Below are 19927 nucleotides of genomic sequence, written 5' to 3' on the forward strand. Positions count from 1 at the left end.
GGGTATCTTGTTTAAAAAATGTGTCCGGTGACCTGGCCATCCAACCAAGATGGCCACGACGGCTAAAATTAGAACATAGGGGTAAAATGCAATTTTTGGCTTATAACTCAAAAACCAAAGCATTTGGAGAAAATCTGACATAAGTAAAATTGTTTATCAGGTCAAGATCTATCTGTCCTGAAATTTCAGATAAATCGGACAACCCGATGTTGGGTTGCTGCAACTGAATTGGGAATTTTAAGGAAATTTTGCTGTTTTTGATTATTATCTTGAATATTATTATAGATAGAGATAAACTGTAAATAGCAATAATGATCAGCAAAGAAAGATTTACAAATAAGTCAACGTGACCGAAATGGTCAACTCACCCCCTAATGAGTTATTGTCCTTTACAGTCATTTTTTTAACAATTTTCCACTGAAACTACTGGACCAAGTTCATTATAGATAGAGATAATTGTAAACAAGATTGTTCAGTAAAGTAATATGTTCAAACACATCACCATCATCAAAACACAATTTTGTGATGAATCCATCTGCGTCCTTTGTTTAATATTCATTTAGACCAAGGTGAGCGACACAGGCTCTTTAGAGCCTTTAGTTATTCGGATACTTGCGATTATCTCCTCCAAGTTTAAAGGGAACATTAAAATGATCTAGAATAGAACCCAGATGGAACTAAGACGTTGGGTTGCTATAACCAAACAACCGTTGAACCAGTTACCATGGTTTCAAACCAAAGTACCCAAATAGAACCAAGGTTCTGAACCAAAAAAAACAGATGGAACCAAGCTTTAGAACCAGAGTGCACGGATAGAACCTATTTCCATTGGAATTCTCATGACTTTTTATACCTTCAACGTATTTAGGAAATAGGGCATTCCATTTAAAAAACAAACTTAAGTCAACATTTTATAGCTTACTATGCGGTATGGGCTTTGCTCATTGTTGAAGGCCGTATGGTGACCTATAGTTGTTAATGTTTGTGTCATTTTGGTCTTTTGTGGATAGTTGTCTCATTGGCAATCATACCACATCTTTTTTTTATATTGTATGGTATTAATAAATAAAGTTTAATATATTGCTGAATAGATTCACAAAAAAAACCAATTTTGAATAGAAAAAAACATAAATTCACATGATTTGTTATTGTGAGTACTGTATTTTGGAACGAAAGAGATACACAAATTAATATACATGTATAAAAAAGAAGATGTGGTATGATTGCCAATGAGACAACTGTTCACAAGAGACCAAAATGACACAGACATTTGAAACAACTATAGATCACCATAAGGCCTTCAACAATGAGCAAAGCCAATTCTGCATAGTCAGCTATTAAAGGCATCGATATGACAATGTAAAACAATTCAAACAAGAAAACTAACGGCCTTATTTATATAAAAAAAATTACGAAAAACAGTTTGTTTACCTGAATTGCACGTTGATGGTATTATATACTTACCAATAACCTTTATCGTGTTATACTTTCAAGAGTTATATAATAAATCTTACCCAAGAAATAGGCTCGGTAAGTGCAGGGACTTCCTTTACTTGGTCCTTAACTAATGAGGGTGTAATGATACATTACAGCATTTTTTGCATTTGATATATATTTCATGTACATGTACATTTTATGTACACAAAGAACAATAAAGTAAATGAACGTACATGGGTTCCCACCCTAGGTATACATGTTGACTCTCAACAGGTTGGAACAAAAACAGCAGATAGCAATTGACAATAATGTAATGCTAAAATGCTGATTGATGGGATCAAATCATCAACATCATTTTTTGTAGTATACAGCAGCTCCTCTAAGGATTAGTAAGGACATACTTTACTAAAAGTCCAGTGGCTAAGTCCTGTCTTTTTTGCCTGATTTTTACTTATTTATATTACAATTTCTAATATTCTGTTGTGCATGTTGTAAGGCAAAATTAAGCTATTGATACTCTCATTTTCCTCATTTGCCATAAAACAATGGAATGTTTTGATTGTTGATGTATTTAAAGTGATTTGTAATTTAACTGTCACTGCTAACAGAGACTTGGACTCTGGTGATAAGTTTCCAGACTGTTATCTCATTAGCAACTATACCATAAATGTCAGTTTCCCCTTTATAAGTTTTTAAGAAATGAATTTAATGATAATATGATAATAAGTTGTAAAAAATTTGAAAAGTTAAGCACAAGTGCCAAATCTAATTTGCTTTTCAATCAAGAAAACCTATATAGCTAGAGGCATTGAAAAGTGTTGCAATTTAAAACAAATGTTTTGAACTCAGAAAACTATCAATATATAGAGTATATATATTGTTTTAATTGGGCCTTTGGGAATATTTGCCTGTTAATTGAAGATATTATTGTTATATGCCTTTTCACATATATGTGTGGCTCTGAGCTGGTTGTGGTTTAAAATCTAAGAATGGAATTGGTTATCTCCATATTTATATGATTTATATCAACATCATTGTTCCATTATATATACATATATATATAAATCATTGTAATACATGTACATTACTTTGCTCTTCATATGCCCTTTAATTGGAATAAAATATCTTGTCTTATACCACATTTCTTTATTTTAGTACTGCCAGGTTAACTTTTAAAAGCATTTAAAGTAAGTGAGTTGATGACAAGCTTAGTCAATGATTGTAAATCTAAATAATATCATGTGTTTTTTTTTTATAAAAGTAAATAATGTGATTAAACTGGTTATCTCAATTAAAAGAACTGACATTCTGCTTTGATACTATGAGATTATTTCTGATATCAGAATAATAAATTTCTTTTTGTTGTCCTTTTTCAACAAAATTCTGAACATACTGTATTTAAGTCAGTTTATGTTTTTGTCTGAGGCTACTATAACATGAGAGGTGACCACAAATCTCTATGTTATACATGGAAGTAAGTCTCAGGTTTTTGTAGTCCAATTTAGAGCAGGTAAATGTGAATTTGGATTAAATTTGAAGTTGATTCAGTATATCTAATGACATCATACCACTAAAAAGTATTTTCAAATTTTATTTACTGGTCAGCTTAGGTTATTATCCAATCAATAATTTAATTGAAAGGACTTAACAGTTGGTTGCAGGACTTTTGAATTCAAATATAAGAAAGAAGAAAAAATATAGAGCATAACTTGAAATATTACATACAATAGGATTTATGATAAGTGCAGGATATCAGATTGCAATACAGCTTTTCTTCAGGTATCTTTGTGTTGATTATTATGTTTTAAATCCCTTTCTGGTTCTTTGATTGTTCAGATTTTTTTCCTCTTGATTAAGGCAAGCAACAGAACTTGTACAACTTATGTCAGTTTCTTATCTCAGGATGAATCCAGAAAATTTTAAACATCAGTGGTGGTATTCTCAACCAAGGATAAAAAGGAGGGTTCCAACTATATGCATTTACCTTCCATAAAAAGGGGAGGTTCCAATCACCAGACTCCCTGAGATCTGCAATTGTATCTTAAAGCAGCTATAATAAAACAAAAAATGTATATGTACTTCTGGCTACTGCAGATTGATTTTATTTGCAATCTATGGTAAAGGTCACAATTTTAAAGACTATATTTCCTTTTTTTCCCCATATTTTTGTTTAAATATAATCTTCTGCTTTTGCTTCTATTGTAACACAGGTTCTTCTGACAAATGACTGATAAACCCATCTTGTATCCTTCTATCTACCAAAAGGGTGTTTGAGAATATATATATATACAATAAGTTCAAGAAAAAGTCAGTCTGTTATAAAATGTAGGTATTAAATTGTCTTCTTTGGAAGTCTTCAAAAACCTGTAAGAACTTGAAAAAAATGTCATATTCAACCTTTCCATGACTATTTTAATATTACAACAGTAGAGGAACATGGCATATTGAAAGGTATTCAAGAACTCGTCGAAATAGATCTGCAATCATTAATTTTACTCAAATTTACTGTTGTGAACTTGCAATATCCTACGATGCGCGTATCGAGTTATCTCCCTATGATCTCCGCTTCGCCACGAATAAACTGACACAATTGCGTATCCGGGGTTTTTATGATCTGATATTGTTATATTAGGAGCAAAAAATGGTTTTACTTCATATTTTATACCCCTCAACACGTTATCAACCCTATTTAAGGATTTATTAAGGATTTTCCGTGGACCTACGTAAATTTTCAGAAAAAAAGTTTCACTTCACTCGTGAATTTATAACATTTTAACAATACTTTTTTATTATAATTATATAAAATAAGAAAGCTTATTCAATCTAGAATTGCACACTTCGGTTTTTATTAATGTACGAGTACAAATAAGACGATACGAGTCAAAAAACCACGAGGCATGCACGTTTACAAAAAAAAATGTAAACTCTGACCTTTTATCACGTGACCAATGTCTTGAACTTAGAAGCCATTAAATCGTTTCCCTTCCAACTGACCTCATTTTCATGGCGATAATTCAGCTCCGCCCCCTTAGCCATGGTCTATTGACTTTAAAACTTTTGCTTATTTTACATGTATTAGTTTGAGATTAGGTCAGTTTATTGGGAACCACAAAATTGTAGGTCAATGATATTTGGTATGCAGTTGTGTAAGCATTTCCATGGTGATAATTTAGCTCCGACTCCTTAGCCATGGTCTATTGACTTTGAAACTTTTTTCTTATTATACGATCGCAAAAATTTTGCTGTCATATATTGATATGACGTCATCATCGTCGTCGTTGTCGTTGTTTTCGTCGTCTGAAAACACATTAGTTTCGCACTATAACTTTAGTTTTAATTAAATAGAAATCTATGAAATTTAAACACAAGGTTTATGACCACAAAAGAAAAGTTGGGATTGATTTTGGGAGTTTTGGTCCCAACAGTGTAGGAATTAGGGGCCAAAATATGCATTTTCTTTCGAACAATAACTTTAGTATAAGTCAATAGAAATCTATGAAATTTATACACAAGGTTTATGAACACAAAAGAAAGGTTGGGATTGATTTTTGGAGTTTTGGTCCAAACAGTTTAGGAATTAGGGGCCCAAAGGGTCCAAAATTAAACTTTGTTTGATTTCATTAAACATTGAATAATTGGGGTTCTTTGATATGCCAATCTAACCGTGTATGTAGATTCTTAATTTTTGGTCCTGTTTTCAAATTGGTCTACATTAAGGTCCAATTAAAGGGTCCAACATTAAACTTTTGTTTGAGTTCAACAAAAATTGAATCCTTGGGGTTCTTTGATATGCTGAATCTTAACATGTACGTAGATTTTTTATTATGGGCCCAGTTTCAAGTTGGTCAAAATCAAGGTCCAAAACTAAATTTTGTTTGATTTCAACAAAAATTGAATATATGGGGTTCTTTGATATATGCTAAATTTAACCATGTATTTAGATTTTTGATATTTGGGCCCGGTTATCAAATTGGTCCACATTGAGGTATAAAGGGTCCAAAATTGAACTTTATTTGATTTCATCAAAAATTGAATTCTTGGGGTTCTTTGATATTATGAATCTAATTAAACCATGTATTTAGATTTTGGATATTGGACCATAATAGCTAAATGTCCAATTTAAAAAAAAAAAGTTTTTAAGTTTAAGTTCTTAGACCACATTCATTCTGTGTCAAAAACCTATGGTGTGTCAACTATTTGATCACAATCCAAATTGAGAGCTGTATCAAGCTTGAATGTCGTATAAAGCTGTGCCCTGTGGAGCATCTTGTTTTTCATGTATTAGTTTGTGATTAGGTCAGTTTATGGGGAACCACAAGTGGTAGATACAAATTCAAATACAAAATAATAGATCATTTATTGAAATTGAAATCAACCTAGCTGTATAAATAATATGAAAAACTGATTATGTCATCATGTTTATTTTATCAAGTTGTATTGAACATTATTATCATACTTAACTTTTTATATGTTTGCATTTTGTTTGATTTTTCATGATGAGGGCCTCAGGGAAGATTAGTTATATAACTAACTGTGTAACCCTCTTAAAATAAAGTATTGTTCTTCTCATATATGTTATGATGGTATGATACTAAACCCCTAACGGGAAGGATTGTGCCTGATGTTCATATGATGAAATCATAATCTTTCAGTCAGTTTAATTGAAGTCTGGAGCTGGCATGTCAGTTAACTGCTAGTAGTCTGTTGTTATTTATGTATTATTGTCATTTTGTTTATTTTCTTTGGTTACATCTTCTGACATCAGACTCGGACTTCTCTTGAACTGAATTTTAATGTAAGTATTGTCATGCGTTTACTTTTCTACATTGGTTAGAGGTATAGGGGGAGGGTTGAGATCTCACAAACATGTTTAACCCCGCCGCATTTTTGCGCCTGTCCCAAATCAGGAGCCTCTGGCCTTTGTTAGTCTTGTATTATTTTAATTTTAGTTTCTTGTGTACAATTTGGAAATTAGTATGGCGTTCATTATCACTGACCTAGTATATATTTGTTTAGGGGCCAGCTGAAGGACGCCTCCGGGTGCGGGAATTTCTCGCTACATTGAAGACCTGTTGGTAACCTTCTGCTGTTGTGTTTTTTTATTTGGTCGGGTTGTTGTCTCTTTGACACATTCCCCATTTCCATTCTCAATTTTATTGTTGTTTGTTGTTGTAGATCAATGATATTTGGTAAATAGTTGTGTAAGCATCGACATATCTCGTTTCCATGGAGATAAATAAAATTAACGGTACTAATTTTCTTGCACCAGATGCGCATTTCGACAATACATGTCTCTTCAGTGATGCTCGTGGCCAAAATATTTGAAATCCAAAGCTTATATAAAAGATGAAGAGCTATAATCCAAAAGGTCCAAAAAGTATAGCCAAATCCGTGAAAGAAATCAGAGCTTTGCACGAGGGAGATACATTCCTTAATTTATAATAATTTCTATCATTTTGTAACAGCAAATTTTAATAACACAAAAAAATCCGTATTTTCATGCCAGTACCGAAGTACTGGCTACTGGGCTGGTGATACCCTCGGGGACTAATAGTCCACAAGCAGAGGCATCGACCCAGTGGTAGTAAATAAAATTAACGGTACTTATTTTCTTGCACCAGATGCGCATTTCGACAATACATGTCTCTTCAGTGATGCTCGTGGCCAAAATATTTGAAATCCAAAGCTTATATACAAGATGAAGAGCTATAATCCAAAAGGTCAAAAAAGTATAGCCAAATCCATGAAAGAAATCAGAGCTTTGCACGAGGGAGATACATTCCTTAATTTATAATAATTTCTATCATTTTGTAACAGCAAATTTTAATAACACAAAAAACCGTATTTTCATGCCAGTACCGAAGTACTGGCTACTGGGCTGGTGATACCCTCGGGAACTAATAGTCCACCAGCAGAGGCATCGACCCAGTGGTAGTAAATAAAATTAACGGTACTAATTTTCTTGCACCAGATGAAAATTTCGACACTACATGTCTCTTCAGTGATGCTCGTGGCCAAAATATTTGAAATCCAAAACTTATATAAAAGATGAAGAGCTATAATCCAAAAGGTCCAAAAAGTATAGCCAAATCCGTGAAAGAAATCAGAGCTTTGCACGAGGGAGATACATTCCTTAATTTATAATAATTTCTATCATTTTGTAACAGCAAATTTTAATAACACAAAAAATCCGTATTTTCATGCTAGTACCGAAGTACTGGCTACTGGGCTGGTGATACACTCGGGGACTAATAGTCCACCAGCAGAGGCATCGACCCAGTGGTAGTAAATAAAATTAACGGTACTTATTTTCTTGCACCAGATGCGCATTTTGACAATACATGTCTCTTCAGTGATGCTCCTGGCCAAAATATTTGAAATCCAAAGCTTATATAAAAGATGAAGAGGTAGAATCCAAAAGGTCCAAAAAGTATAGCCAAATCCGTGAAAGAAATCAGAGCTTTGCACGAGGGAGATACATTCCTTAATTTATAATAATTTCTATCATTTTGTAACAGCAAATTTTAATAACATAAAAAATCCGTATTTTCATGCCAGTACTGAAGTACTGGCTACTGGGCTGGTGATACCCTCGGGGATTAATAGTCCACCAGCAGAGGCATCGACCAAGTGGTAGTAAATAAAATTAACGGTACTTATTTTCTTGCACCAGATGCGCATTTCGACAATACATGTCTCTTCAGTGATGCTCGTGGCCAAAATATTTGAAATCCAAAGCTTATATAAAAGATGAAGAGCTATAATCCAAAAGGTCCAAAAAGTATAGCCAAATCCGGGAAAGAAATCAGAGCTTTGCACGAGGGAGATACATTCCTTAATTTATAATAATTTCTATCATTTTGTAACAGCAAATTTAAATAACACAAAAAAATCCGTATTTTCATGCCAGTACCGAAGTCCTGGCTACTGGGCTGGTGATACCCTCGGGGATTAATAGTCCACCAGCAGAGGCATCGACCCAGTGGTAGTAAATAAAATTAACGGTACTAATTTTCTTGCACCAGATGCGCATTTCGACAATACATGTCTCTTCAGTGATGCTCGTGGCCAAAATATTTGAAATCCAAAGCTTATATAAAAGATGAAGAGCTATAATCCAAAAGGTCCAAAGAGTATAGCCAAATCCGTGAAAGAAATCAGAGCTTTGCACGAGGGAGATACATTCCTTAATTTATAATAATTTCTATCATTTTGTAACAGGAAATTTTAATAACACAAAAAATCCGTATTTTCATGCCAGTACCGAAGTACTAGCTACTGGGCTGGTGATACCCTCGGGGACTAGTAGTCCACCAGCAGAGGCATCGACCCAGTGGAAGTAAATAAAATTAACGGTACTAATTTTCATGCACCAGATGCGCATTTCGACAATACATGTCTCTTCAGTGATGATCGTGGCCAATATATTTGAAATCCAAAACTTATATAAAAGATGAAGAGCTATAATCCAAAAGGTCCAAAAAGTATAGCCAAATCCGTGAAAGAAATCAGAGCTTTGCACGAGGGAGATTCATTCCTTAATTTATAATAATTTCTATCATTTTGTAACAGCAAATTAATAACACAAAAAATCCGTATTTTCATGCCAGTACCGAAGTACTGGCTACTGGGCTGGTGATACCCTCGGGGACTAGTAATCCACCAGCAGAGGCATCGACCCAGTGGTAGTAAATAAAATTAACGGTACTAATTTTCATGCACCAGATGCGCATTTCGACAATACATGTCTCTTCAGTGATGTTGGTGGCCAAAATATTTGAAATCCAAAGCTTATATAAAAGATGAAGAGCTATAATCCAAAAGTTCAAAAAAGTATAGCCAAATCCGTGAAAGAAATCAGAGCTTTGCACGAGGGAGATACATTCCTTAATTTATAATAATTTCTATCATTTTGTAACAGCAAATTTTAATAACACAAAAAAATCCGTATTTTCATGCCAGTACCGAAGTACTGGCTACTGGGCTGGTGATACCTTCGGGGACTAGTAGTCCACCAGCAGAGGCATCGACCCAGTGGTAGTAAATAAAATTAACGGTACTAATTTTCATGCACCAGATGCGCATTTCGACAATACATGTCTCTTCAGTGATGATCGTGGCCAATATATTTGAAATCCAAAACTTATATAAAAGATGAAGAGCTATAATCCAAAAGGTCCAAAAAGTATAGCCAAATCCGTGAAAGAAATCAGAGCTTTGCACGAGGGAGATACATTCCTTAATTTATAATAATTTCTATCATTTTGTAACAGCAAATTTAATAACACAAAAAATCCGTATTTTCATGCCAGTACCGAAGTACTGGCTACTGGGCTGGTGATACCCTCGGAGACTAGTAGTCCACCAGCAGAGGCATCGACCCAGTGGTAGTAAATAAAATTAACGGTACTAATTTTCATGCACCAGATGCGCATTTCGACAATACATGTCTCTTCAGTGATGCTCGTGGCCAAAATATTTGAAATCCAAAGCTTATATAAAAGATGAAGAGCTATAATCCAAAAGTTCCAAAAAGTATAGCCAAATCCGTGAAAGAAATCAGAGCTTTGCACGAGGGAGATACATTCCTTAATTTATAATAATTTCTATCATTTTGTAACAGCAAATTTTAATAACACAAAAAATCCGTATTTTCATGCCAGTACCGAAGTACTGGCTACTGGGCTGGTGATACCCTCGGGGACTAATAGTCTACCAGCAGAGGCATCGACCCAGTGGTACTTAATAAAATTAACGGTACTAATTTTTTTGCACCAGATGCGCATTTCGACAATACATGTCTCTTCAGTGATGCTCGTGGCCAATATATTTGAAATCCAAAACTTATATAAAAGATGAAGAGTTATAATCCAAAAGGTCCAAAAAGTATAGCCAAATCCGTGAAAGAAATCAGAGCTTTGCACGAGGGAGATACATTCCTTAACTTATAATAATTTCTATCATTTTGTAATAGCAAATTTTAATAACACAAAAATCCGTATGTTCATGCCAGTACCGAAGTACTGGCTACTGGGCTGGTGATGCCCTCGGGGACTAATAGTCCACCAGCAGAGGCATCGACCCAGTGGTAGTAAATAAAATTAACGGTACTAATTTTCTTGCACCATATGCGCATTTCGACAATACATGTCTCTTCAGTGATGCTCGTGGCCAAACTATTTGAAATCCAAAGCTTATATAAAAGATGAAGAGCTATAATCCAAAAGGTCCAAAAAGTATAGCCAAATCCGTGAAAGAAATCAGAGCTTTGCACGAGGGAGATACATTCCTTAATTTATAATAATTTCTATCATTTTGTAACAGCAAATTTTAAAAACACAAAAAATCAGATGCTCGTGGCCAAAATATTTAAAATCGAAAACTTATCTAAAAGATGAAGAGCTATAATGCAAAAGGTCCAAAAAGTATAGCCAAATCCGCGAAAGAAATCAGAGCTTTGCACGAGGGAGATACATTCCTTTATTTATAATAATTTCTATCATTTTGTAACAGCAAATTTTAATAACACAAAAAATCCGTATTTTCATGCCAGTACCGAAGTACTAATGGGCTGGTGATACCCTCGGGGACTAGTAGTCCACCAGCAGAGGCATCGACCCAGTGGTAGTAAATAAAATTAACGGTACTAATTGTCATGCACCAGATGCGCATTTCGACAATACATGTCTGTTCAGTGATGCTCTTGGCCAAAATATTTCAAATCCAAAGCTTATATAAAAGATGAAGAGCTATAATCCAAAAGGTCCAAAAAGTATAGCCAAATCCGTGAAAGAAATCAGAGCTTTGCACGAGGGAGATACATTCCTTAATTTATAATAATTTCTATCATTTTGTAACAGCAAATTTTAATAACACAAAAAATCCGTATTTTCATGCCAGTACCGAAGTACTGGCTACGTGGCTGGTGATACCCTCGGGGACTAATAGTCCACCAGCAGAGGCATCGACCCAGTGGTAGTAAATAAAATTAACGGTACTAATTTTCTTGCACCATATGCGCATTTCGACAATACATGTCTCTTCAGTGGTGCTCGTGGCCAAACTATTTGAAATCCAAAGCTTATATAAAAGATGAAGAGCTATAATCAAAAAGGTCCAAAAAGTATAGCCAAATCCGTGAAAGAAATCAGAGCTTTGCACGAGGGAGATACATTCCTTAATTTATAATAATTTCTATCATTTTGTAAAAGCAAATTTTAATAACACAAAAAATCAGATGCTCGTGGCCAAAATATTTGAAATCGAAAGCTTATATAAAAGATGAAGAGCTATAATGCAAAAGGTCCAAAAAGTATAGCCAAATCCGCGAAAGAAATCAGAGCTTTGCACGAGGGAGATACATTCCTTTATTTATAATAATTTCTATCATTTTGTAACAGCAAATTTTAATAACACAAAAAATCCGTATTTTCATGCCAGTACCGAAGTACTAATGGGCTGGTGATACCCTCGGGGACTAGTAGTCCACCAGCAGAGGCATCGACCCAGTGGTAGTAAATAAAATTAACGGTACTAATTGTCATGCACCAGATGCGCATTTCGACAATACATGTCTGTTCAGTGATGCTCTTGGCCAAAATATTTCAAATCCAAAGCTTATATAAAAGATGAAGAGCTATAATCCAAAAGGTCCAAAAAGTATAGCCAAATCCGTGAAAGAAATCAGAGCTTTGCACGAGGGAGATACATTCCTTAATTTATAATAATTTCTATCATTTTGTAACAGCAAATTTTAATAACACAAAAAATCCGTATTTTCATGCCAGTACCGAAGTACTGGCTACGTGGCTGGTGATACCCTCGGGGACTAATAGTCCACCAGCAGAGGCATCGACCCAGTGGTAGTAAATAAAATTAACGGTACTAATTTTCTTGCACCATATGCGCATTTCGACAATACATGTCTCTTCAGTGGTGCTCGTGGCCAAACTATTTGAAATCCAAAGCTTATATAAAAGATGAAGAGCTATAATCAAAAAGGTCCAAAAAGTATAGCCAAATCCGTGAAAGAAATCAGAGCTTTGCACGAGGGAGATACATTCCTTAATTTATAATAATTTCTATCATTTTGTAAAAGCAAATTTTAATAACACAAAAAATCAGATGCTCGTGGCCAAAATATTTGAAATCGAAAGCTTATATAAAAGATGAAGAGCTATAATGCAAAAGGTCCAAAAAGTATAGCCAAATCCGCGAAAGAAATCAGAGCTTTGCACGAGGGAGATACATTCCTTAATTTATAATAATTTCTATCATTTTGTAACAGCAAATTTTAATAACACAAAAAATCCGTATTTTCATGCCAGTACCGAAGTACTGGCTACTGGGCTGGTGATACCTTCGGGGACTAGTAGACCACCAGCAGAGGCATCGACCCAGTGGTAGTAAATAAAATTAACGGTACTAATTTTCTTGCACCAGATGCGCATTTCGACAATACATGTCTCTTCAGTGATGCTCGTGGCCAAATTATTTGAAATCCAAATCTTATATAAAAGACAAAGAGCTATAATCCAAAAGGTCCAAAAAGTATAGCCAAATCTGTGAAAGAAATCAGAGCTTTGCACGAGGGAGATACATTCCTTAATTTATAATAATAATTTCTATCATTTTGTAACAGCAAATTTTAATAACACAAAAAATCCGTATTTGCATGCCAGTACCGAAGTACTGGCTACTGGGCTGGTGATACCCTCAGGGACTAATAGTCCACCAGCAGAGGCATCGACCCAGTGGTAGTACATAATTATATTCCCGCTTTAAAAAAAAAAGGGGGGTATACTGTTTTATTCTCTGTCTGTCCGTCAGTCCGTCCGTCAGTCAGTCCGTCCCATGAAACTTTCGTCACATTTTTCTCACATCCACCCTTTCTGTAACTTGGTATCAACATTTATAATATGTCAGCCATACCGTGTGATGCGTTTTCAGATTCATCATTCATCGACTTTCTGTTTACCGAACACTTGTATGATTTTACACATGATAGCCAAGTTGAAAATTTTTGTCACATTTTTCTCAGGAACTACAATACAAGGATTTGTGAAATTTGGTTTCAGGATTTATATAAGTCAGCTATACCGTGTTATGCGTTTTCAGATTCGTCACTCGACAACTTCCTGTTTACCGAACACTTGCATGTTTTTACACTATTAATATTATCCACTTGCGGCGGGGGTATCATCAGTGAGCAGTAGCTCACAGTTTAACTTGTTTGGTCATGGTCTATTGACTTTGAAAATTTTCATGTATTAGTTTGTGATTAGGTCAATCCAAGTGGAACCATTAGTTGTAGGCCAATATAAATTGGTATTCAGTTGTATAAGCATTGGCACATCTCATTTCCATGGGGAATATTCGGCCTCACCCCTCAGTCGCAGTCTAATGACTTTGAAACTTCTCTTAGTTTACATGTTTTAGTTTGTGATTAGATCAGTTTAAGATGAACTGCTAATGTTAAGTCAATGATATCTGGTATGCAAATTTATTGGCATTTACAATTATCATTTCCATGGAAATTATATATAGCCCTCTTATTGACTTTGAAACTTCCTATAGTTTACTAGTTAATGTTTGTATTTAGATTTGGGAACAACTTATGATAAGTCAATTATCATGATGGTATTTGGTATGCAGTTGTATAAGCTTTTGCACATCTCATTTACATGGAGATTGTTTAGCCATGTAACTCAGTCATGGTTCATTGACCTTGAATATTTTCATATATATATATATATATATATACCGGGTATTTTCTGTTCATTTTCAATGAAATATATGTTCAGATATCAAAGTCACAAAATAATGTTATAATTGTCATGAAAATTACATGACTTGATCATTTTCTAAAAATATCAATGATGTAACAGTTAAAAGATTTTTTTTAAATTGAAGTTATCTCCCTTAGTCCATTATTGCATTCTTCAGTTTTGTCCCTTGATAACTTTATATGATATGCAAACGGGATCATCATCTGTGTGCCATGGACACATTCCCATTTATTTTTTTCAATCATTAACGAAAATGAAATAAGGAATTTAATTCACTTTTAGCAGCCAGGACACCTACGGGTGCGGGAATTCTCGCTACATTGAAGACCCATTGGTTGCCTTCGGCTGTTGTTTGCTCTATGGTCGGGTGGTTGTCGCTTTGACATATTCACCATTTCCTTTCTCAATTTTAGTTTATTTCTTTTATGTCAAAATAAGTTAAGAAACATCACTATCACTGATGAGCTATTGACTCGCAAGTGAATAATTCCTCATTGAATCTGTATTCATGTCACCTTAAATTTAACCACTTAGCTAGAGATTTGTTAGGTATGTCATGTTCAGCCATTAACATGAAAAGAATGTCAACATTTAAAGTGAAAGAAAGGTGAACCATACCGTTGACTGTTTTGGTCTTGTACAGGTAAAAACAATGCTTTCATTATTTGTATGCCCTCGCCGTATTGCAGGGGGGCATTAAGTTTTGCCCTTGTCCGTACATCCTAAAGTTGGTTTTCGTTCTCTAACTTTAGTTTGAATTAACCAAATGTTATGAAACTTATATCAAGTTTGAATTTTGATGGCAACACTTTTTCTGTTAAGAGTTATGCCCCTTTACAAATGGAAAAATTGCTTAATATCTCATTTCCATTTTCTAATTTAAGTTTGCCTCAACCAAATGTTTTGAAACTCATACACAATGCTTATTATCACAATATACAGATCAACTTTGAAATTTGTTGCAGTCACTTTTACTGTTCTAGAGTTATTAAAAAAAAAAAGATTTGGTATAAATAAAGGCAACAGTAGTTTACCGCTGTTCAAAACTCATAAATCCATGGACAAAAAACAAAATCGGGGTAACAAACTAAAACCGAGGGAAACGCATTAAATATAAGAGGAGAACAACGACGCAACAATGAAATATAACACACATAGAAACGGACCAAGCATCAGACAAAATCCCACGAGAATAACAAACATAACATCAAAACCAAACACTAGTACATAAACTTGGGATTAACAAGTACTGTGACACGTCTTATCGCAATGTGCATTTACACTAAAAAATAAGAGAAAACAAACGACACAACGGTAAAATGTAACACACACAGAAACGAACAATAATATAACAATGGCCATCTTCCTGACTTGGTACAGGACATTTTTAAATGATTGCCAATGAGACAACTCTCCACAAGAGACCAAAATGACACAGAATTAACAACTATAGGTCACTGTACGGCCTTCAACAATGAGTAACGCCCATACTGCATAGTCAGCTATAAAAGGCCCCAAAATGACAATGTAAAATATTTCAAATGGGAAAACTTACGGCCTTATTTATAGAAAAAAATAAACGAAAGCAAATATGTAACACTTAAACAAACAACAACCATTGAATTACAGGCTCCTGACTTGGGACAGGCACATACATACACAATGTATGTAACATTATGCCCTTTACAAATGGAAAAATGTTGGTTTTTTATATATTGATATCAATCAGGGAATTTTTGTCTTGCTTGACGGAGTCAAAAAGCGAGACATAGGTATGCTGTTTCCGGCGTTGGTGACGACCACGGCGTCAACAATGTATTAGTTTATGATATCAAAATGTAGGTCTAAAATGAATATATTGTTAGATTTTGGATATCAGACCATACTAGGTACATTAAATGTCCATTTCAAATTTCAAGATCTTTGACCACATTTATTTTGTGTCAGAAATCTGTATTATGTCAAAAACTTGATCACAATCCAAATTCAGACAGAGTCAAGCTTAGATATTGTGTCTAAACTTTCCTCAACTGTTGAGGCTTCGATCTTTGCGGTCATATCAGGCTGTGTTCGATGAAGCATTTTTTTAAATAGGGTACAATGAAAGAAAGCAAATCTGACACAAGACAAGTCAATTATGTTAACTGATTTATATTTTTAGTTACTTAAAGAGGAATATTTAGCATGGAAGAGTCCATCCTCCTATGATATGCAGGCAGACAGGTATGTAATAACAGATTATCATTACTTTAAATTTTAATCTTACCAATAACTATTTTAACTTGTTCAATAGATATAGAAAGATGTGGTCTGAGTTCCAATGAGACAACTCTCCATCCAAGTCACAATTTATAAAAGTAAACCATTATAGGTCAAGGTACAGTCCTCAACATGTCATGTTATGATGAGATACCACAAACTAATAAGAACACTTTACCGTTTAGAAAGACCCAATAAATGTTAAAATATCATTTATCAACACCTCAAGAAGCACAATCATCCTATTAAATAACTAACAGTACAACCTAAAGAAGTAGTAAATTAGCATTCTGTGGAATCTCATTCAAAGTATGTACGATCACGGAAATTTAATTAAATAGGAATAGAATATTACAGACAGTTTATCCTGTTGGTCTTACTCCAATTAGTACAGCAATTAAGTTACTGTAAAATCTGTTTTGGCCTCAAATATTCATCCTCCATTTGTCTATGGTATGGAAAACACTGCTAATGCAATATCTGAAAAGATAGAAGAAGAAAACATGAGAGATTTACAACGACAAAGGTATAAAATCAAAAGGATAAAAATGATACGCTGGGAAAATCCTGATATTATTAAAAATCAATCTGACTGTGTATACTATGATGCTATTTATTCTGGCATTGGGAAGACCCTTGTTCTTATACAGTTGGTGAAAATGAAACTAATAAACATAGCATTATAAACACATTACCAAAATCTAAACTTTCTTCGAAGAGAAAGCATACAGTTACAGACCTTCTAAAATTCCAACTGACCACACGCACGATACAGCACAGTGAATGCACGATATACGCATGATGAGCGTTTCACAGAGGATTAACGAAAAATTAAAGATGAATGATGCACGCAAAATACATGTACGATTAATGATGAAACACACGATACTTGCATGCTAAATGATGAATGATACAAGCATGATTCACGCACAGTGAATGATTCATTGACGAATAAACGATAAGCACTTAATACACAATTCTCAAACCCATTTTGGGGGAATTGCATTTAAAATTAATGCATGATAATGAAAATATATAAGGGTATACAAATTTTGGATATCTTGCTTTACATTTGTAATATGTGCTGGTTTTCTCTATATTACTGAAAATCAGTGATCCGACTAACAGTAGCCAATTTACATAAAAACTGATTAAACATTCATATTATTATTAATCTCTTTTTTTTTTACCTAAGTTACAATGTTCCTTACATTATCAGAATTGTATATATTAATTTAGAGCAAAAGATATAATTTTGTTAAACGAATATGATTGTACAAATTAATAAAAAAATAGCTAAGAAAAAAAACATTAACCAAATAATGAGAAACTTTTAACATTCGTAATATCTTATAATTCATAATATACTTCTGAAACAACTTTTTGTCCTGAATATGCATGAAATTTTTGCCACTGATCTTTTAAGCAACCAATAATCAATCAATCACATTTTGCTCTCAGTAAAAATGAATTAAACAATATAAGCCACATTAATGATATATGTTTCTTTGTTTGTACAGTAAACATGAAAACCTGTTGGTAACCTTCTGCTGTTATTTTTTTTATTTGGTCGGGTTGTTGTCTCTTTCACACATTCCCCATTTCCATTCTCAATTTTATACTGTTCATATTCCTTATACAATTTCAAGTACCGTCTTATGGTATGTATAAACAATGAGACTTTATTAATTTATTACAGCACTAATGACATTAATTATAATTATTAGACTGATTCGTTATTATTTTATTGTTTGAATCAGAACAATAATTTGGTCATTTAATCTTGTCCTTGATACTCAACCCATTTATTAAATTTGGATTAAAATATTTATCGTAAACTAATAAAATTCTTATTCATTTGTTGGAATACTTTCAATTTCATATCAATCACGTATTCTGTACGGTATTTTCCGACATTGGTGTGCATTAAAAAAAAATCCTTTTTACCTATAAACTTCCTGTTTGCCGATTTCTGAGATGTAATTTTTCCGAAAATGTCAATGAGTATTATACGAACAAGAAACTTTTTTTCTCAAGTTTCTCAGACCAGAAAGGGGGTGCGCACAATACATCAATGCGCGCTATACATACCAAAAGACGGTATGTAAGTAAATTCCTACATATGTTCGACATCCTGGCACTTCAGATTTCTAGGCGGTAAGATTCTCAGGGTTTTACCTGAAACTCTTTGGGAAAATACAATTGCTAATTCCAATTTAAACCAAACGGTGAAAGATATCACAAAGGTTTTAAAAGCGCATGTCTAATATAAAGAGATTTGAAAAAAATGATCTCAAATTAAATTTTAATTATTCAACTGAAAATAAATTGAATCTTAAGTGCGTGTGTGTACAAGTTCCTGTATATGGTAAAACCCCAGGATTTGCCACAGCTTCAACTCCAATATTCAAATAGAATCATGTTGTAGTTGAAACTATTCAGTGCAATCATTTTGTGTCCGTTGTCGTCTTTCATAGTCATATCAAATGTTGTATCAACTGTTTGCTGTTTATTGTCTGTTGATTATGGCTCGCGATTGGTCTTCAAATTTAAGCCCCCACTTAGGTAAATAAATAATCATTCATAGGGAGAGGGGCTATATTTCTCGCGACAAACATGTTTTCCTTCTTTATAAACACTTAACAATGTTCTATATTTTTTCATTTAATCATTAATCGATTAATTTTAATGATTTTTAACAAAGTAGAAAAATTTGTATGGAATCTAATGTCTGGGTTTTTTTCTTGGGCAATTAATAAAGTGAAAAACATATGAAAATCTAAAATATGACCTTGAGCTTTGACCTTGACCTATATTTTCAAGTTATGGTCCAATGAACTCAAATCTGAAGACCCGCAGTCTTTACAACTTACTGTTCATGAGATTTATATGCATACCGAAAATTAAAATATTCAAGGGGAAATAACTCCTATAATAAGTCACTGGATCGCTACGGTTAAATTTATTTGAAGCTGTAACTTTTGGCAAGGAACATTTTTAAAAAAAAAATTTGCCGCTAGGTCTTATAGTTTATGAGTTGTAGCCATAACAGTGTTTATTTGTAATTTGGGAGATAACTCCTATAAGGTAAATAGTACACTGCGGTGCCCCTTATACAAGATAGCTTTTATTAACCCGATACTTGGTACTAAATAATAAAATTGAGAATGGAAATGGGGAATGTGCCAAAGAGACAACAACCCGACCAAATAAAAAACAACAGCAGAAGGTCACCAATAGGTCTTCAATGTAGCGAGAAATTCCCGCACCCGGAGGCGTCCTTCAGCTGGCCCCTAAACAAATATATACTAGTTCAGTGATAATGAACGCCATACTAATTTCCAAATTGTACACAAGAAACTAATATAAAAATAAAACAAGACTAACAAAGGCCAGAGGCTCCTGACTTGGGACAGGCGCAAAAATGCGGCGGGGTTAAACAT

At 33.9% G+C, this 19927-nt stretch overlaps 1 protein-coding gene across 2 annotated transcripts in view; it reads left to right on the forward strand.

Annotated features, from left to right (window-relative positions):
* LOC134708031 (protein C-mannosyl-transferase DPY19L1-like) overlaps positions 1–19927 on the forward strand; it is a 311728-nt gene that overhangs the window by 156712 nt on the left and 135089 nt on the right. For both annotated transcript variants that reach the window (XM_063568274.1, XM_063568275.1), the window contains one exon: positions 16387–16448. In XM_063568274.1, the coding sequence (XP_063424344.1) occupies positions 16387–16448 (62 nt within the window). The remainder of the gene's footprint in view (positions 1–16386; positions 16449–19927) is intronic.

Source organism: Mytilus trossulus, chromosome 2 (genome assembly GCF_036588685.1).
Source record: "Mytilus trossulus isolate FHL-02 chromosome 2, PNRI_Mtr1.1.1.hap1, whole genome shotgun sequence".
Classification (NCBI taxonomy): domain Eukaryota; kingdom Metazoa; phylum Mollusca; class Bivalvia; order Mytilida; family Mytilidae; genus Mytilus; species Mytilus trossulus.